Source organism: Brassica rapa, chromosome A05 (genome assembly GCF_000309985.2).
Source record: "Brassica rapa cultivar Chiifu-401-42 chromosome A05, CAAS_Brap_v3.01, whole genome shotgun sequence".
Classification (NCBI taxonomy): Eukaryota; Viridiplantae; Streptophyta; class Magnoliopsida; order Brassicales; family Brassicaceae; genus Brassica; species Brassica rapa.
Genome location: NC_024799.2, coordinates 3,213,271 through 3,227,895, shown reverse-complemented (window position 1 = coordinate 3,227,895; position 14,625 = coordinate 3,213,271). Strand labels below are relative to the sequence as shown.

At 35.6% G+C, this 14,625-nt stretch overlaps 2 protein-coding genes and 2 long non-coding RNA genes across 4 annotated transcripts; 2 read left to right on the top strand and 2 right to left on the bottom strand.

The window, feature by feature from the left end:
- Positions 1 to 718: 718 nt before the first annotated feature.
- On the bottom strand, positions 719 to 1,299 carry LOC103867021. The gene is made up of 2 exons (XR_001958711.2): positions 1,075 to 1,299; positions 719 to 993 (listed from the first exon to the last, which is right to left on the bottom strand). It is a non-coding gene; the product is annotated as an uncharacterized LOC103867021 (long non-coding RNA).
- Positions 1,300 to 1,309: 10 nt separating this feature from the next.
- On the bottom strand, positions 1,310 to 2,478 carry LOC117133966. The gene is made up of 2 exons (XR_004458044.1): positions 1,934 to 2,478; positions 1,310 to 1,693 (listed from the first exon to the last, which is right to left on the bottom strand). It is a non-coding gene; the product is annotated as an uncharacterized LOC117133966 (long non-coding RNA).
- A 244-nt stretch (positions 2,479 to 2,722) lies between these two features.
- LOC103867020 (26S proteasome regulatory subunit 7-like) lies at positions 2,723 to 3,975 on the top strand. Its single transcript, XM_009145047.2, has 4 exons — positions 2,723 to 3,016; positions 3,111 to 3,292; positions 3,394 to 3,569; positions 3,669 to 3,975. The coding sequence occupies exons 1-4, from the start codon at positions 2,813 to 2,815 to the stop codon at positions 3,824 to 3,826; spliced, it is 720 nt and encodes a 239-aa protein (XP_009143295.2). The 5' UTR covers positions 2,723 to 2,812; the 3' UTR covers positions 3,827 to 3,975.
- A 7,128-nt stretch (positions 3,976 to 11,103) lies between these two features.
- Positions 11,104 to 12,241, top strand: LOC103867019. The gene has a single exon (XM_009145046.3). The coding sequence runs from the start codon at positions 11,510 to 11,512 to the stop codon at positions 11,798 to 11,800; it is 291 nt and encodes a 96-aa protein (XP_009143294.1). The 5' UTR covers positions 11,104 to 11,509; the 3' UTR covers positions 11,801 to 12,241.
- The last annotated feature ends 2,384 nt before the right edge of the window (positions 12,242 to 14,625 follow it).

The following is a 14,625-nucleotide window of genomic DNA, read 5'->3' as shown; positions in this document are numbered from 1 at the left end:
CAAAGCATTTCTCTGGTTTTTAACTGTGTGTATATATGTGTACCTACATATCTAATTATTTATCTTTTGGTCAAAAACATAGTTAATTAGTTAGACCTTTTTCTATGGAGAAATTTTAATTCTACCACAAGTTTGATATCAATTTTCAAATTTACCACTAATGAATTACAATTTTCATAAATAACCTAAATTTGTAAGTTAATTTTTCTAAATAGTTATTAAACATTTATAAAACCAAACCCTTAAATATTAAACTCTAAACAATAATCACCAAATACTAAACCCAAATGTTAGTATATTTTTGATTGATAGTGTTTTTCAAAATTAGTACTCAACTTGCGGTATTTTAAACAATTTCTCTTTTTTTCTATAGAAATAACATAGCGATTAGTGATTTGATCAAAAAAAAATAGTGATTAGTGTAAGGCTATTGTATGTTTTTTTTTCAAAATGCATGGTACCTATCACATTCTATCTTCCTCTTTGTATTGGTTTAGACTATGTGTATATAAGTTTCTAGCTGGCTCTTTTTATTATAACTAAATTAGAATGAAAATTAAAATTTTCAAAAGTAAAAAATATATATATATATAAAAATATAATTAACCATATAATCTATTAAAAATAATAAAATAAAAATAGTGGAAATTAGTGCTGTATTCAATTGAGGGCAAAATATACATTTCTAAATGTTGACTAAAATTTAAATAGTTTCTGCTTGGCAATATAAACTGTTAATATTATCTTCAAAAAAAGAAAATCTTTCCAGTACAAAAAAATGGACGGAACGTACAGAGCCTCTGCAGCTACAAAGATTGCACAGCAAACACTTAACATCATGTACAAAAGTTAAATCAACTGATGAAGACAGGAACGGTAACAGCCATAGCGTCTGAAGCACATACTATCTGGTGTACCTGAAACTCTGAAAGGACGGAACGTACCAAGCCTCTGCAGCAGTCGGTCTGTTGCATGGATCCCAGAGCAGAGCCACTGAAAGATCATGTAAAAGGCAAAAGATTAGTGTCCGAGAATAAATGAACCTGATGGAGTACCACATAAACTGATACTAACCAACTTTTAATGTGTATACATAGGACTGCAGAAGTACCTTCAGGTACCGATTACCTTCATAACAAAGCTTTTAGAGTCAGTAAGGCAGCAATGGTGTGTCAACTAATCGACATATGGGTAACTTAAGTACATATATACACATGTATTGATATTCTAAAAGAGACATTGCAACACAAAAAGGGAATCAAATCTTTACCGGTGTATAACAACATACTCTATAAAAAAAAAAAACAACAACAACATACTCTATAAATGTGAACCATGATTAACCACACCTGCCAGTCCAAAATCAGCAATATTAATGATAGGTTTAGAGAAACAGATCTTTTACAACAACCAACACAGCATAAACAAATATTATTGACAAACAACTTAACCATGATTGTAAGAGAGACATAGTGGCTAAAATAAATATTGTCGATATTCATAGCGGATGTTTGAAGCTTTGTATCGATTGACACCTCAAGGCTACCAATCAACTGGCTTAAGATCGGTTGAGACAACCACACTGATACATTTAAGAATCATCTTCAACAATGTAATATCCCACTTACACTTCTATATTAAGTTCAGCTTAATCTTGCTTGCTTCTCTTGGATCCAACAGTCTCTCCTGAAACCTGGTCACAAACACCAAATCAAGATCTCAAGAGAATATCTTGCACTAAACTATAGCTCATACTGTTATACATACGGTTCATGAATCGATAAAGAATAACACTTTCTTATAGTCAGAGGCAAGAGAGAGAGAGAGATCGTGAAAAGAAAACTCTATATAAGTAGACATGACAAAACTAAAGCAGAATCTATATAAGTAATAAGCAACAAAGATTTGATGAGTTGAGGATGAGAGATCTGACATCTATTTATACACAAAAAACTCATCGCCTCTGTGACGCAAGGACCGCATTGAAGAGACGTCGTGGAGGTAACAATCAACGGGAGTAAAGTCTCTGCTGAACCGTTACCAGAAACGTAAAGACATGACGGAGGCGACGATGAGAACGCAACCTAGATTTCTTTTCACCGCATTTACGGGCCTGTTAAACGAAGCCCAAAACAATATAGAGAAAATATAAAACACGCACGGTTTGGGCAGAGGTAGGGACACGTGTCGACCCTATATCAATTGAGTTTCCACGTGGACACTGCAGGAGTGAACCAAACAATTTTTTATATATATAGATTGTTGGTTTAATTTAAGTTATCTAGTTTTAATTTTATTGTATAATTAATTGTAACTAATAGGATATGGTCCATAAATTATGTAACACACTAACAAACTTGAAACAGTCCAAAACTTAAATGACAACTTCAATAGTAGATAAATTTAGGACTCTATTTTAATAGAGTAGATTTTAGATATTGTATAATACAATAGTTTTATAAATAAAATATTTTATAGACAATAATAATTATAAGCTTATTGATGTGATACAGGATTTCAAATATTGTAGAATCGATCAAAATGCCTATAGAATTTTTCATAAGATACTTGTACTTCTTCTATTTCTATTTTAGTTGCAAGTTTATCTAAGCTTGTGTCTCTATCTCTTTACTGCCTTGTATTGAACATTTTCATTAGGATCGCACATCGAGTCTTTGATGTTGCTTTTATCTTTGTAGCTGGCTGAATTATGAATGAAATATGTTTGTTACAAAAAAAAAAGGATTTCAAGGAAGTGAATTGTTAAGCGTGTTGTTATTCTCTTTGTTGATTGTAGGTCGTTGAACTGCCAATGCTTCATCCAGAGAAGTTTGTGAAGCTTGGAATAGATCCTCCAAAGGGAGTTCTCTGCTATGGTCCTCCTGGTACCGGTAAAACCCTTTTGGCTAGAGCTGTTGCCAACAGAACCGATGCTTGCTTTATCAGGGTTATTGGCAGTGAGCTTGTTCAGAAGTATGTCGGTGAAGGAGCTAGGATGGTTCGTGAACTGTTTCAGGTAAGCAATTGTCAACACTCCTTCTTGCTATCTGTGTGTTGTCTAGCCAAGACTGCTATACTCTGACATGTTGTTTACAATACTCGCTTTGCAGATGGCACGGTCCAAAAAAGCTTGCATTGTGTTCTTTGATGAAGTTGATGCCATTGGTGGTGCAAGATTTGATGACGGTGTAGGAGGTGATAACGAAGTCCAGCGTACTATGCTTGAGATTGTGAATCAGCTTGATGGGTTTGATGCACGTGGTAATATCAAGGTTCTTATGGCAACGAACAGGTCGGTCCACAATCTCATTACCATCTAAGTAAACTACACAACAGAAAACAATTATACCGTTTGACTCATTGGCTATTTCTGTATGTACTCTATTATTCCAGGCCTGACACGCTGGACCCTGCTCTTTTACGTCCTGGACGTCTTGACCGTAAGGTTGAGTTTGGCTTGCCTGATCTGGAGAGCAGAACACAGATCTTCAAGATTCACACAAGAACCATGAACTGCGAGAGAGACATCCGTTTTGAACTCCTTGCTCGCCTCTGCCCAAACTCAACCGGTAATGATCCCAACCAGTAAACAACTCTCACATACTCTTCTTTCTTTTGTCTCTTGAGATTTGTAACCTGACTTGTTCTGTTAAATTTTCTTCTTGCAGGAGCTGATATCAGAAGTGTGTGCACTGAAGCTGGAATGTATGCAATCAGAGCTAGGAGAAAGACTGTGACTGAGAAAGACTTTCTGGATGCAGTGAACAAAGTCATCAAAGGTTATCAGAAGTTCAGTGCAACCCCCAAATACATGGTCTACAACTAGTACTAGAGACATAAAGGTCGTTTCACTTTTTCTACAAGTCTCCGTAGACCCTGAAAAGCTCTAGCCGTTGTTTCTATTCCTCTGGAGCACTTGTTTTTGTTTATTCCCGTGACTAATGTTTTCCTTTTCAATTTCTGACACTTCTAGTCTGTGTGATCTTGAACTTTATAACAAGTTGTGGACATGACACTTAGAGCAAAGTATTCTTACGTAAGTTTGTTTACATGTAACCATTGGTCTACAACTGGAGATGTTAAAATGGGCATGTGGGCCTGAAGCCTACGGGCTTAAACGGGTCTAGTGTAAAATTGTTGACCCATGACCGGTTTACTATTACGAAAATAAACGGGCTTATTACCTTTAGGCCCGTTTTGTTAATAGGCATATCCGTTTAGGTTTATTTATAAATTATTTTTAAAGAAAAAAAAATTAGATCTAGATTAATTAAAGAAAAATTCGCTAAGATATCCTTATTAATTTATTTTAGTCATCTAGTAGATTAATATTAACTTCGAAAAAAGTATCATACAAAGTCAGCAAAAATTTACAACATTTCTAAAGCCACCGGCAAGGTGATATGCACCATTTGGAGACTAAGATTAGAACATACACTGAACCATAAACTAGACAAAAAGAAGAAGACAAAGTTGATTAGGACCATAGGGAGATACATGATGCACTTCAAGAATGGAGAAGCTGAACGGAGCCGGAAGCAGAGATGAGTAAGAAAACGATGCAAGCCTAATTATTTGAGTTGAAGAGGACCTCCTAAAACTGTTCCACCAGAAAAACACGTTAACCATACATAAAACTGCTTCAGCAAAAGAAGCCACAAGAGAAACAATCTTCAACCCGAACAGCCAAAGAAGACGACGGTTAGCAATTAACTACTCAAAAGCTGCATACAATTGAGTTAAGACTCCACAGCCCCTTACCAAGTAATCCGGAAAAAAAGCCGTTGGTTCGAAAAAACCCATTGGTTTCAAACCAAGGACCTGCACAACTTATCTGTCCTGAAACTTCACCAGCATAAGAGAACAATACAACGATCAGAGGACTAACAGTGAGGCCTTACCAAAGATGACAACAATCAAGAACCAGACGCCTTGTCGAAGAAAGAGCACGACCAACTTCCAATGCAGAGAACCTCTAACTGAAAACATAGAAAATGATATCTCCCACCAAAGCCAAACAAATTCCACAAGTCCATCAACAACTGAATCTTTTTCCAAGAAATACAAAAGCCGAACTCCTGACTCTGAATCTGCTACACTCTCTCAAGTTGGTTCCACGAAGAAACTTCATTAAGAAAATCCATAAGAACGCCCTTAAACGATGACCTTCATGCAGAGCTGAACTTATATCGAAAGGCTTTGGACCCAGAACCAGGCTAAGACAAATACAACTAACAATTAACCGAGACTGAGAACATTCGAAGCAGCAAAATGAAGTCAAAAGGACAAGGGAAGTATGAGAGACCACCATTGAAATACGTGAATTCTACTTTACCCGATCCGATGGAATAAGTACCACCGCACATCAGAGCCGGTATAACATGCACCGCACACTAAAAAAAGCTACGGATCTATTGAAGGAACCCGAGCAAACTACATGATGAAATCGAAATCGATTTCCATATCCAAAACTTCTATGGCTCTCGAAAGCTAAGGACCTTCTCACGGCACCGCCGGCACCGGAAAAAAGGTAAGATCAAGAATCGTTCTTTTTTTTCTTTTACGGTGGTGCTAGGGCTCTGATATCCTTTTTAATTTATTTTCACAAAAACAGCATTTAAGAAAGAAAGAAAAATACCTAAACAAGTTTTATTAAAGAGAAATCAAAGTGATAACTCGAGTAAACTATTTTCTCTATAAAATTTTAGTAGGATTAAAGTTGAATTCATCGCTGTTACGCATCTAATTATGAATTCAAAGAAGATGCTATAATTGAGATGAGATCTTAGAAAAAACATTGAAGTCACTCAGGCCATTTACGTGTTGAAACGTAAGCCAATGTAACCGTTCATCTTCTTCTTTTTTTTTTGTCAAGCAATTGATTCATAAACCAAAATAAATTAGTCTGGTACAAAGGAACCAAGTATGGTCTTGGCTAAACCGTCTTCGAAAGCTAAAACATTGCGATTGCAGAATCTAAAAAAGACAAACTCAAGAGAGCTTGACATGAGGATAATTAATGTCGGAGACAATAAACGATTACTGAGAGGCTCTCGTTTCTAAATATGGAAGCGATGTCTTTAGTTAACCAAATATAATGTTAATGTCCTTGGATTTAGTATACTAACCTCGTAACGGTCAAATTAGAGCTCGTGCATCGAGGTTAATCTTCCATATTACATAGTTATTTCCCATCACAATCCACATGCATGAACACACAAGCCAACTGGATTCAAAAGAGAAACAGTTTCTAGTACACTACTAGTTTAATATATTGTATTATCAATGGCGACAATGAGGAAGTAGAAGCGAAATAAATTGTTGAAATATTCAAGGATATAAAGAATCAGAACACTTTTCTACGCATAGTGAGATCTAAATGCGATTCAAGGGTATTTAACGAATCGTTAAATAACGATGAAAGTTTGTTTATATAGATCTAGCGTCTGTGGCATTTTAATTGTATTACGTAGGTTTATATATCAACGATGAAAAAACTGAATAGCTATTATTAAAAATACATACAAAACTTTTGATTGTATTACGTGGGTTTATATATATCAACGATGAAAAAACTGAATAGCTATTATTAAAAATACATACAAAACTTAAGAAAGAAAATCGAATTTCTCGTGGCACTTTTTTATCCATACGTAGCATCGTGTCAGAAGTCGCATGTGACGAGTAGCAATTTTCCCACTCGTTCCCATATGAATACATGATTTTTTTCTTACGCGAATCAATAATATTCACATACATGTTTCACATAGTTAATTATCTCAGATTTAAACAATTATATAGTCTCTCGTAAGATTACAATATAAAATTCTACCCGTTTTACTCCCCCGCCCCCTCACCCCACCCACCAGCATATATATACGACCGTACTAATACACTAGATCTTAAACTCAGATAAATAATAAAATATAGAACATAAAATAGTGCAATAACTCCACGACTGTTAAACCAAAAAAAAAAACTCCACGACCGATTATATTTGTTACCACTACATGCATCAGAGTAAAATCAGCCGTAGTTATGCATAGGGAGGGGGAGAGAGCGTTAAAAAAATGAAACGAGAGTGAACCCGACCAAAGGTAGATAGATATGTTATTGAAGAAGATACAGTTAACACGTGCTTTGAGTTTGCAGATTCTCTTCGTGCAAAGTTTAAAAGAGAAGTGAGAACTTTGACCGTTGACAAAGAAAGAGGGCTAAGTCAGTACCCTGCGATACTCGAGACATCGCTTTCACACATCTCTACAAACACGTGTCAGCGGTGAGGCCGACCTGTTAGCCGCACGTGCCTCAACGTCGACACGAGAAGAGCCACACAATTTCTGGTAAACATTCATTCACTTTGACCTTTGCTTTGTTTCCTTTCACGTAAATACGACGCTCCCACAGTTATAAACTCGAGTGGATATGGACTCAGAGAAGGAAAATTCTTAACCAAAAATGTTATGGACTCGAACAAACGCCAGTGAAGTTGATGGGAAACCATAGTCAGAGATCACCATGCAAATTTTTTTCTTGATCTTATTGAATTTTTGAGTATTTGAGTTTGATTACATTATTTGCAAACAATATTTTATTTATGGGCTGTCCGCCATATGCTACGGTATAATTTAGTTTATTCGAAGATAAATTTGGAAAGTATTTACGGAGAATTAGACACATGTTTACTCCATATGATCAGTTTAGTGCTAGGATGGATGGATGCATGGAAGTTCGGGTTAAAATGTGAAAACCCTCTGTAGGAAAAGAATTCACTTTCGGGTTGGTGATAGTCTAAGTTTAGGTCTAGAGACTCAAAAAGTTGTTTAGAAATAGCTACCAGGTTCTAACCTCGCACAATATTACAGATTGTAGTTTTTTTTTTGTCAGCGATTATAGTTTTCCTAAACATCTATAAACTCATGCATCTTCTTAAGTATATTTGAGCATGTACAAAAAAAAATCAGCAGGAGAACAAAAGGAGTGTTCTAAAACGCGCTAGACGTTCGTTATGCTTTAGATGACTGTATAGCACTTAGACGGACGCTTAAGTATAAGATTAATATATATACATTATTTTTGAAAAAACTGAACATAATTATAAATATATTTTAAATCCATTTTTATGTATAAATATATTGTAACGTCTCGAACGTCTACGGTTAATGAGCCATCCACACCTGTTCTCTCGGTCCATGGGTCTCATCCGTTTGACGGACGGTGCATTAATTTTCCAAGATCTGAAAGTTTTGTTTACTGGCCCTATAATCACCACCTGACATTTTTTCGTGCTTTGGTCTCACTTACACGGTATCGCAAATCACTTCCCGATATGTCACCTATCCTTTCATTATATCAGTTCAAATACGTTTAATTCTAGAGTTCTGAACAGATGTATAACGGAAAAGGTAAGTTAACTTTGGTGGCATAGATAACCAAATCAATTTTCTTAAATCTTTTTTATATATCACAACTCGGAATGTTACATATATAGTTTAACATATAAAATTGTTTTAAATTATAAAAATTAAAGTCATTTTAAATATATAAAGATGAAAAATTTAAAATGATTTTACAACAATTATACTAATATCTACAATCTAAGTAAAAGTAATATAAATAATAACATTAATAAAATAAAATAATAATATTAATAGTTTATTTTTCTGAATATTAATGCTTAAAATCTGCATAGGCATCCGTATAGATCGCATAATATCCGTCTAAATGCTATTATTTGTCCGAATTATATAAATCTGTGTAAAACGTTGTATAACATAAAAACAGTACGATTGGCTACCGTATAGCGCCTAAACGCCGTCTAGAAAGTGCTTAGACCGTATTTTAGAACTTTTTATAAAACCATCTAATTTCAGTTGCAGGTCACGATAATCTAGTTTCAGTATCGTAACTTTTGCTTTTCTAACGCTTTGGCGGTACTCTTTGAGAGAAAGTGATAAAGAAATAGAGTTGTCACTCTTCCACTATTACAATTATTTTGTCTTATTATAAATTTTTGGCTGTTATAACTAAAATCACTTTTGTTTCCTACACACTTACGTTCTATCAACGTATAGTGGCATGGACCGGACTATGCGTGATAAAATATGGTTAGTGCGACACAAGCAAGGTAAGTGTTACAAGCAAAATATAACAAACAAGGTCTAGGTAAATGAATCGTGACTATATAACTAATATAATGAATTATTTTTATTTTTTTAGCATTGTTATTGGTTGATGTTAACTTTTCTATTTTACCTAATCTAATTATTATTTTTGAGTTTTAACGGATTCAAAAGTTTACAATGTGAACCGCACTAGTATTTGACCATCTTATTTGGAAGGTTGGTGTGCGCTTTTACCACATCGAAAGTGAAACTAAATTTGTTAACAAATACTCCAAAATGCCAAATTATCAGTTGAGTTTCATCCCCAGCGCACATTCTTCGCATTGCCATATATTATCAGCGAAATACAATTATTCAACAGCTATACAAACAAAGTTATTCTGACAGAGTGAGTAGATTACAAAAGTTTTAAAAGTATATAGTAGTTTTGAAAACTATCAACAATTTTTCATGATTAATATCCATGAAATTCACCCGTGCAAATAAAGTGACAAACAACAAGAAACAAGTTATAACAGTAAAAATGAGCATACGTCGCATCCTTTTGATTGATGGATCACAAACTTTGGATGTACTGAGTTTGTCCAATACATATGTATATGTCTACTTCTGGCATGTATTATTAAACGTCTCCATGTGATTAACATTTTAAAAAAAAATCTTTTACCAATCCCTGTTATCCTTTCCTATTCTCTAATGATGCTTTCCGAAATAAAGATTCACCGCAGTAAAAAACAGATAAAGAATCATGAAGCTATAAAGATGGCCATCGAAATATGTATATAAGTTTTGAAGTAGTAATTAAGAATCTCCTTAGGCCAATGCAGAGGTAAACTAATACGTTAAGTACGTATCAACACATTACTATAATTGATTTAATAGGGTTTCATTATTATTGGTGCAGTTATTTATTGATCCAAGCAAGTTATTTACAGTTATAGGTGCAGAGGGAAAGAAAGGTCAGCGACTGAGATTTGCTTTGATGCATTTAAATCCATCTTTTTTGACTAAACATTTAAATCCATCTTTCTCTACTCTTTTACGTTCCGACTTTCCTTCCTTTTTAAAACCTCTATTATTTTGATTTTGTGTTTTTATATCAAATGGTAATAACGCCAAATACTTATGCGATATGTTTTGAAAGATTCAGTTTTGTTTTGTTAATAACCCCACTTTCCATCTATGAAAACTTCAGTTGCCTTGCTAACGCCGATGTTGTAAAGGTGTTAAGGGTCCATGAGGTTAAACTTTGAAGTTCTAGTTCGTACTACTCGAGAAAGATGATTTACACTCAAAACTGATAATTATCAAGAATTATTGTTTTATTTGAATACTACTTGTTTTATCTGATGAAGATTTTTATGAATAGCCTCTGCTATTGATTTGAAAAACAGAGAGCTGAGAGAAATTTGTCTTCGGTTGTAGAAGATCAACGACATGGCCTTTGAAAGATGAAAAAGAAATCGATTTTGCTTTTTTGTTTTAACATGACTCTGATACAATGACAAATTATAGTTTGTGATCAAAAGTTCTTATGTTTTATTGATAAAACGATGAATAGAATTGTAAAACCCAAAGCCAAAGGAAAATAGGAAAACCTAACGATAACACTTATCTAAAACTATAACCTATCGTAAATTTAATAGTAATTATCTCTAATATGATCAGTTTTTTTTTTCATCTGAATACTAGTAGTTTTAAGTTATATGGTTTCATGCTATATGAAAATATTATAATTTATGTTAATAGTATATCATAACCACAATAGCAAATAATACCAACCTAACTTATTCAAAATCACTTAGATTTTCTGTGACTTTAACAATCGTGGCAAATAGCGAAATAATCTTGCCCTCTCCTTGCTCGACTTAAACTAACAAGGCATTCCTTTAAAATTTCATAACCTGTATGAATTTTGTTTACTTTATAGTGTATGATTAATAGATAGATGCGTTTATTTTTAGACAGACAATTTCCCTAGCGATTAAACAAAAACGGTAGCGGTTGGTCGATCGAGGCACCACAAGGCCCCGGGCAATACCCCGACTGCCACAACTCTCTGCATCTTCTTCTAATTTTATATTTTTATATCAGAAAAGAAGACAAAAACAAACAAATAATTATCATTTCTTTATTTTTATTTTTGTAGATGGACATATGCTTCTAAATATCCATTATAAATACGGAATCCCAACACTTCTTTTTCCCTTGCTGACTCAAATCTCCGAACTCCTAGAAAATCTCCAAATTTCCAAGTTAGTTTTTCTTAATCGTTCAAATTCCTCACAGTTCTTCAATTTCCAAGAAACAAACAAGAAAAATAATATCAGCATCACTTTGCTTGGTGTGAGATCACACAAAGCAAATCAATCTTTGCATCATCAATGGCATCAACAGGCCTGACTCGATCGGGAAGTGCGCCGCAGTTCCATCTAGACGAGAAGTGGAAGCTTGCCAAGAAAGACAGTTTAAGCGGCGGCGCGGCGAGGATCACACGCTCCTCCTCCACGTCTTCTATCCCCATGAACGGCGGCAAGAAGACACACAAACAGGGGAGATGCGCTTTTACAAGGAAGTGCGCGAGTTTGGTCAAAGAACAGAGAGCTCGTTTCTACATCATGCGTCGATGCGTGATCATGCTTGTCTGCTGGAGAGATAATTACTCAGATTCTTGAAAAACCAAACACCAATCTCTCTCTGTGTTTCTTCATCTCTCTGTTGTGAAACAGAAGTAGATAGATCATATACGCAGGTGTACATATGCTATTTTGGTTTCTGCTTCTTTAGATCAAATCTAGATTTGTAACTTTTATGCGAGTTCTTGAAAGAGGAGTGTGCGCTCAAGATCAGTTTTAATCAGTGTGAATAAGTTTTCAATATAAATTATTGAATTAGATTCTTCTTGTGACGATTAGTTTGGTCTTTCTTTGAATCTTCTTCATGTTCATTAATGATGTGTACTGTGATGATGTTGACGATGAATGTGGCGTTTATCTCTCTCTCTCTAGAGTCTAGTGGTAAACAGAGAGAGAAAAAAAGATTCCATTGGAACTGTTACAATTAAGCTATGTGTGGATCTTGTGTACTTAGTCTGACAAAGTGATTAGTTTTTTCTCTTTTTTCCTTTTATTAATGTAATTATTAATCAGTTTATAATATTTTTTGTCAGTTATGATCATAACTAGTAAATTGAAATAGTTAAAGTTGCAGACAACCTCTCTTGTTTTTGCCTAATGATATAATCTTCTGTTGAATTGTTTTGTTAACCATGTTCATATTCTAGTGAGACGAAGCCCAAATTAGACTTGTTCAAGAAATTCGAATGTGTTAAATATGATTACGACTTCCTTTTCAAAATATTTTAATAAAGTTGGTGATATATCTAATTTAACAGAATGATGATAGTATTATTTATTTTTATGTAAAAACTACATTTATTCATTTCTCAAAAAAACTACATTTATTCTATCTTTAGTTTCACATTTTCACAAAATTTAGTTTGTAGATTTATTTTTGATTGAATAAACTAGTTCAAATATCTAAGTGAAGAGAGAGAAGCGAGATCTACTTTGGAGTCCGGTGCTCGGCCGGCGCGTGAGCGTCCGTGCCGGCGCCGGAGTCTTTTCTTGTTCGTCGTAGTGGTTCCCCTCCGTTTTTTCTTCGCCGTCCTGTCAACAAGCGCCTTGTCCGACCTCTGTCACTGCCCTCATCCCTTACGGTGGTTTGGTTATGGAGTTACGACGCGCTCGTCGGGAGGTCCACGGTGGAGAAAGTGGCCGCATGTACAGTGGTGGTATTTTCCGGGAGGTGGAGGCTTCTGCAGATCCACCGCCGCCGGTTCGAGCTTCCGGGAAGAGAGTCTTCTTCAGATTCGTCTTCGCCGGCTTTCAGCTATGGAGAGCGGAGGCTACCAAAGATCCGCGCTTCCATTTGGGATCCCGATGTTCTTTGGGAAAAAGGTTTACGAGGTTAGTTTTGGTTCATGGTTGGTGTGGTTGTCGTCATGGTGGGTTTGGGTCACGGCGGATGAGATCTCTGTGGAAGATGATGCCCTCCGGCGAGGTGACGGTGGTCAAGAAAAGAAAAGAGATGGGTCATGATCCGCGTGTTTAGGGTTTGAAGCGCTCTAAAGTTGGAGGAGATCTCGAGTTTCGATGGATCTCTCCGGTGTGATGACAGTGCGGAAAAGAATGGTTTGCGTTCGTTGGAGGCTTGTCGGGTCTTGAGCTCCGACGAACGAGGTTCTTTGTCGGTGTTTGTTCCGGTGGCGTCAAGATGGAGGCGGTTAAGTCGAGACGGTGACGACGCGTTAAGCGCTAAGGGAGCAGATCTCCCCACGTGTCGAGCCAGCCTCCTTGACGCGCTTTCCATGTGGGGCGAGTGATGTTGAGATTGGGCTGAAGGCCCGTTTAGATTTTTTCGAGCCCGTTGTTGTTTTTTTGGGCTTCTAGTCAGTCTTTATGTATTCGGGCTTCGGCTCTTGTCTGGGCTTGGCCCAGTTATATAATATCAAAAAACTTTGACGGAAAAAAAAAAAAAAAACTAGTTCAAATATCTATGTGTTTCGTTTTGAAATCAACTTACAGCCAGAAGGTCAAATATCTTAGTAATCAAACATCGATTGCTATTTCAATCACAAGCTTCAACTCTCCAATGGATCCTAGTCAAGAAAGAAACAAGCTTGTTTTAACCAGCCCAGTAACCTTAATCTCTATGGTTAAGTTTACACAAACCTCCTCTTGTCAGGGCCGAGAGAGATCGTTTTCCATTTCCTCCTTTTCAAAGGAGAGATTTATTTCACCAAAATCCCTCTTTGTAAGAGGTGACACTCTCCCGATATTCAAAACCGGGAAAATTTATGAATTTCCAAACCGTTTGCTATCTTGTGTGAAGGCTCGTTTGGGGCCGGTAGATGCAACAATGCTCATCCTGATGAGAGTCGAGGTCTTGGCAAGTGTTGCGACGTCACATGCTATTGTGACTAATCATGTGTTATTTGTGGATTTTGAAGTGCGGTTTGAGTCTTTTATAGATTGGATCGTTTGTGGCAGCTTCGATTTCTTATATAACATTTTATCAAACTTGTATAAGTTTGTGTCTCTATCCTTGTATCCTATTGAACTATATGTCTGGGATTTAGCTTTTGAATTTGCGTGTCGTGGTTTGTACGATGTTGCTTTTGCTCTTGTAACCGTTAAAATTTATCAATGAAAACTTTGTGCGCACAAAAAAAAAAAAAAACTAGTTCAAATAAATAACGGCATTTAAAAAAGATGTTAATTTCATTTATTTTGGGTAGTTAGTTTTCTCGTGAAACGTGATTTAGTAATCAGAGAAAAAAAATCTGAATTAACTAAATAATTAATACTTCACATGCAAAACTAACAGCTGGGGTTTTCTCGTAGTTTCTTACCATGGGCATCTCTGAATTGCCAGAGATTTCATATGCATCTGACTCCTTTAATACTACTTTATACTATTTTTGTATGCATGCTTTAAC

Coding starts and splice junctions, on each gene's coding strand:
- LOC103867020 (XM_009145047.2), top strand. CDS start 2,813: ATGCTTCATCCAGAGAAGTTTGTGAAGCTTGGAATAGATCCTCCAAAG. Junction 3,017..3,110: donor TGGTTCGTGAACTGTTTCAG/GTAAGCAATTGT, acceptor CTCGCTTTGCAG/ATGGCACGGTCCAAAAAAGC. Junction 3,293..3,393: donor GTTCTTATGGCAACGAACAG/GTCGGTCCACAA, acceptor CTATTATTCCAG/GCCTGACACGCTGGACCCTG.
- LOC103867019 (XM_009145046.3), top strand. CDS start 11,510: ATGGCATCAACAGGCCTGACTCGATCGGGAAGTGCGCCGCAGTTCCAT.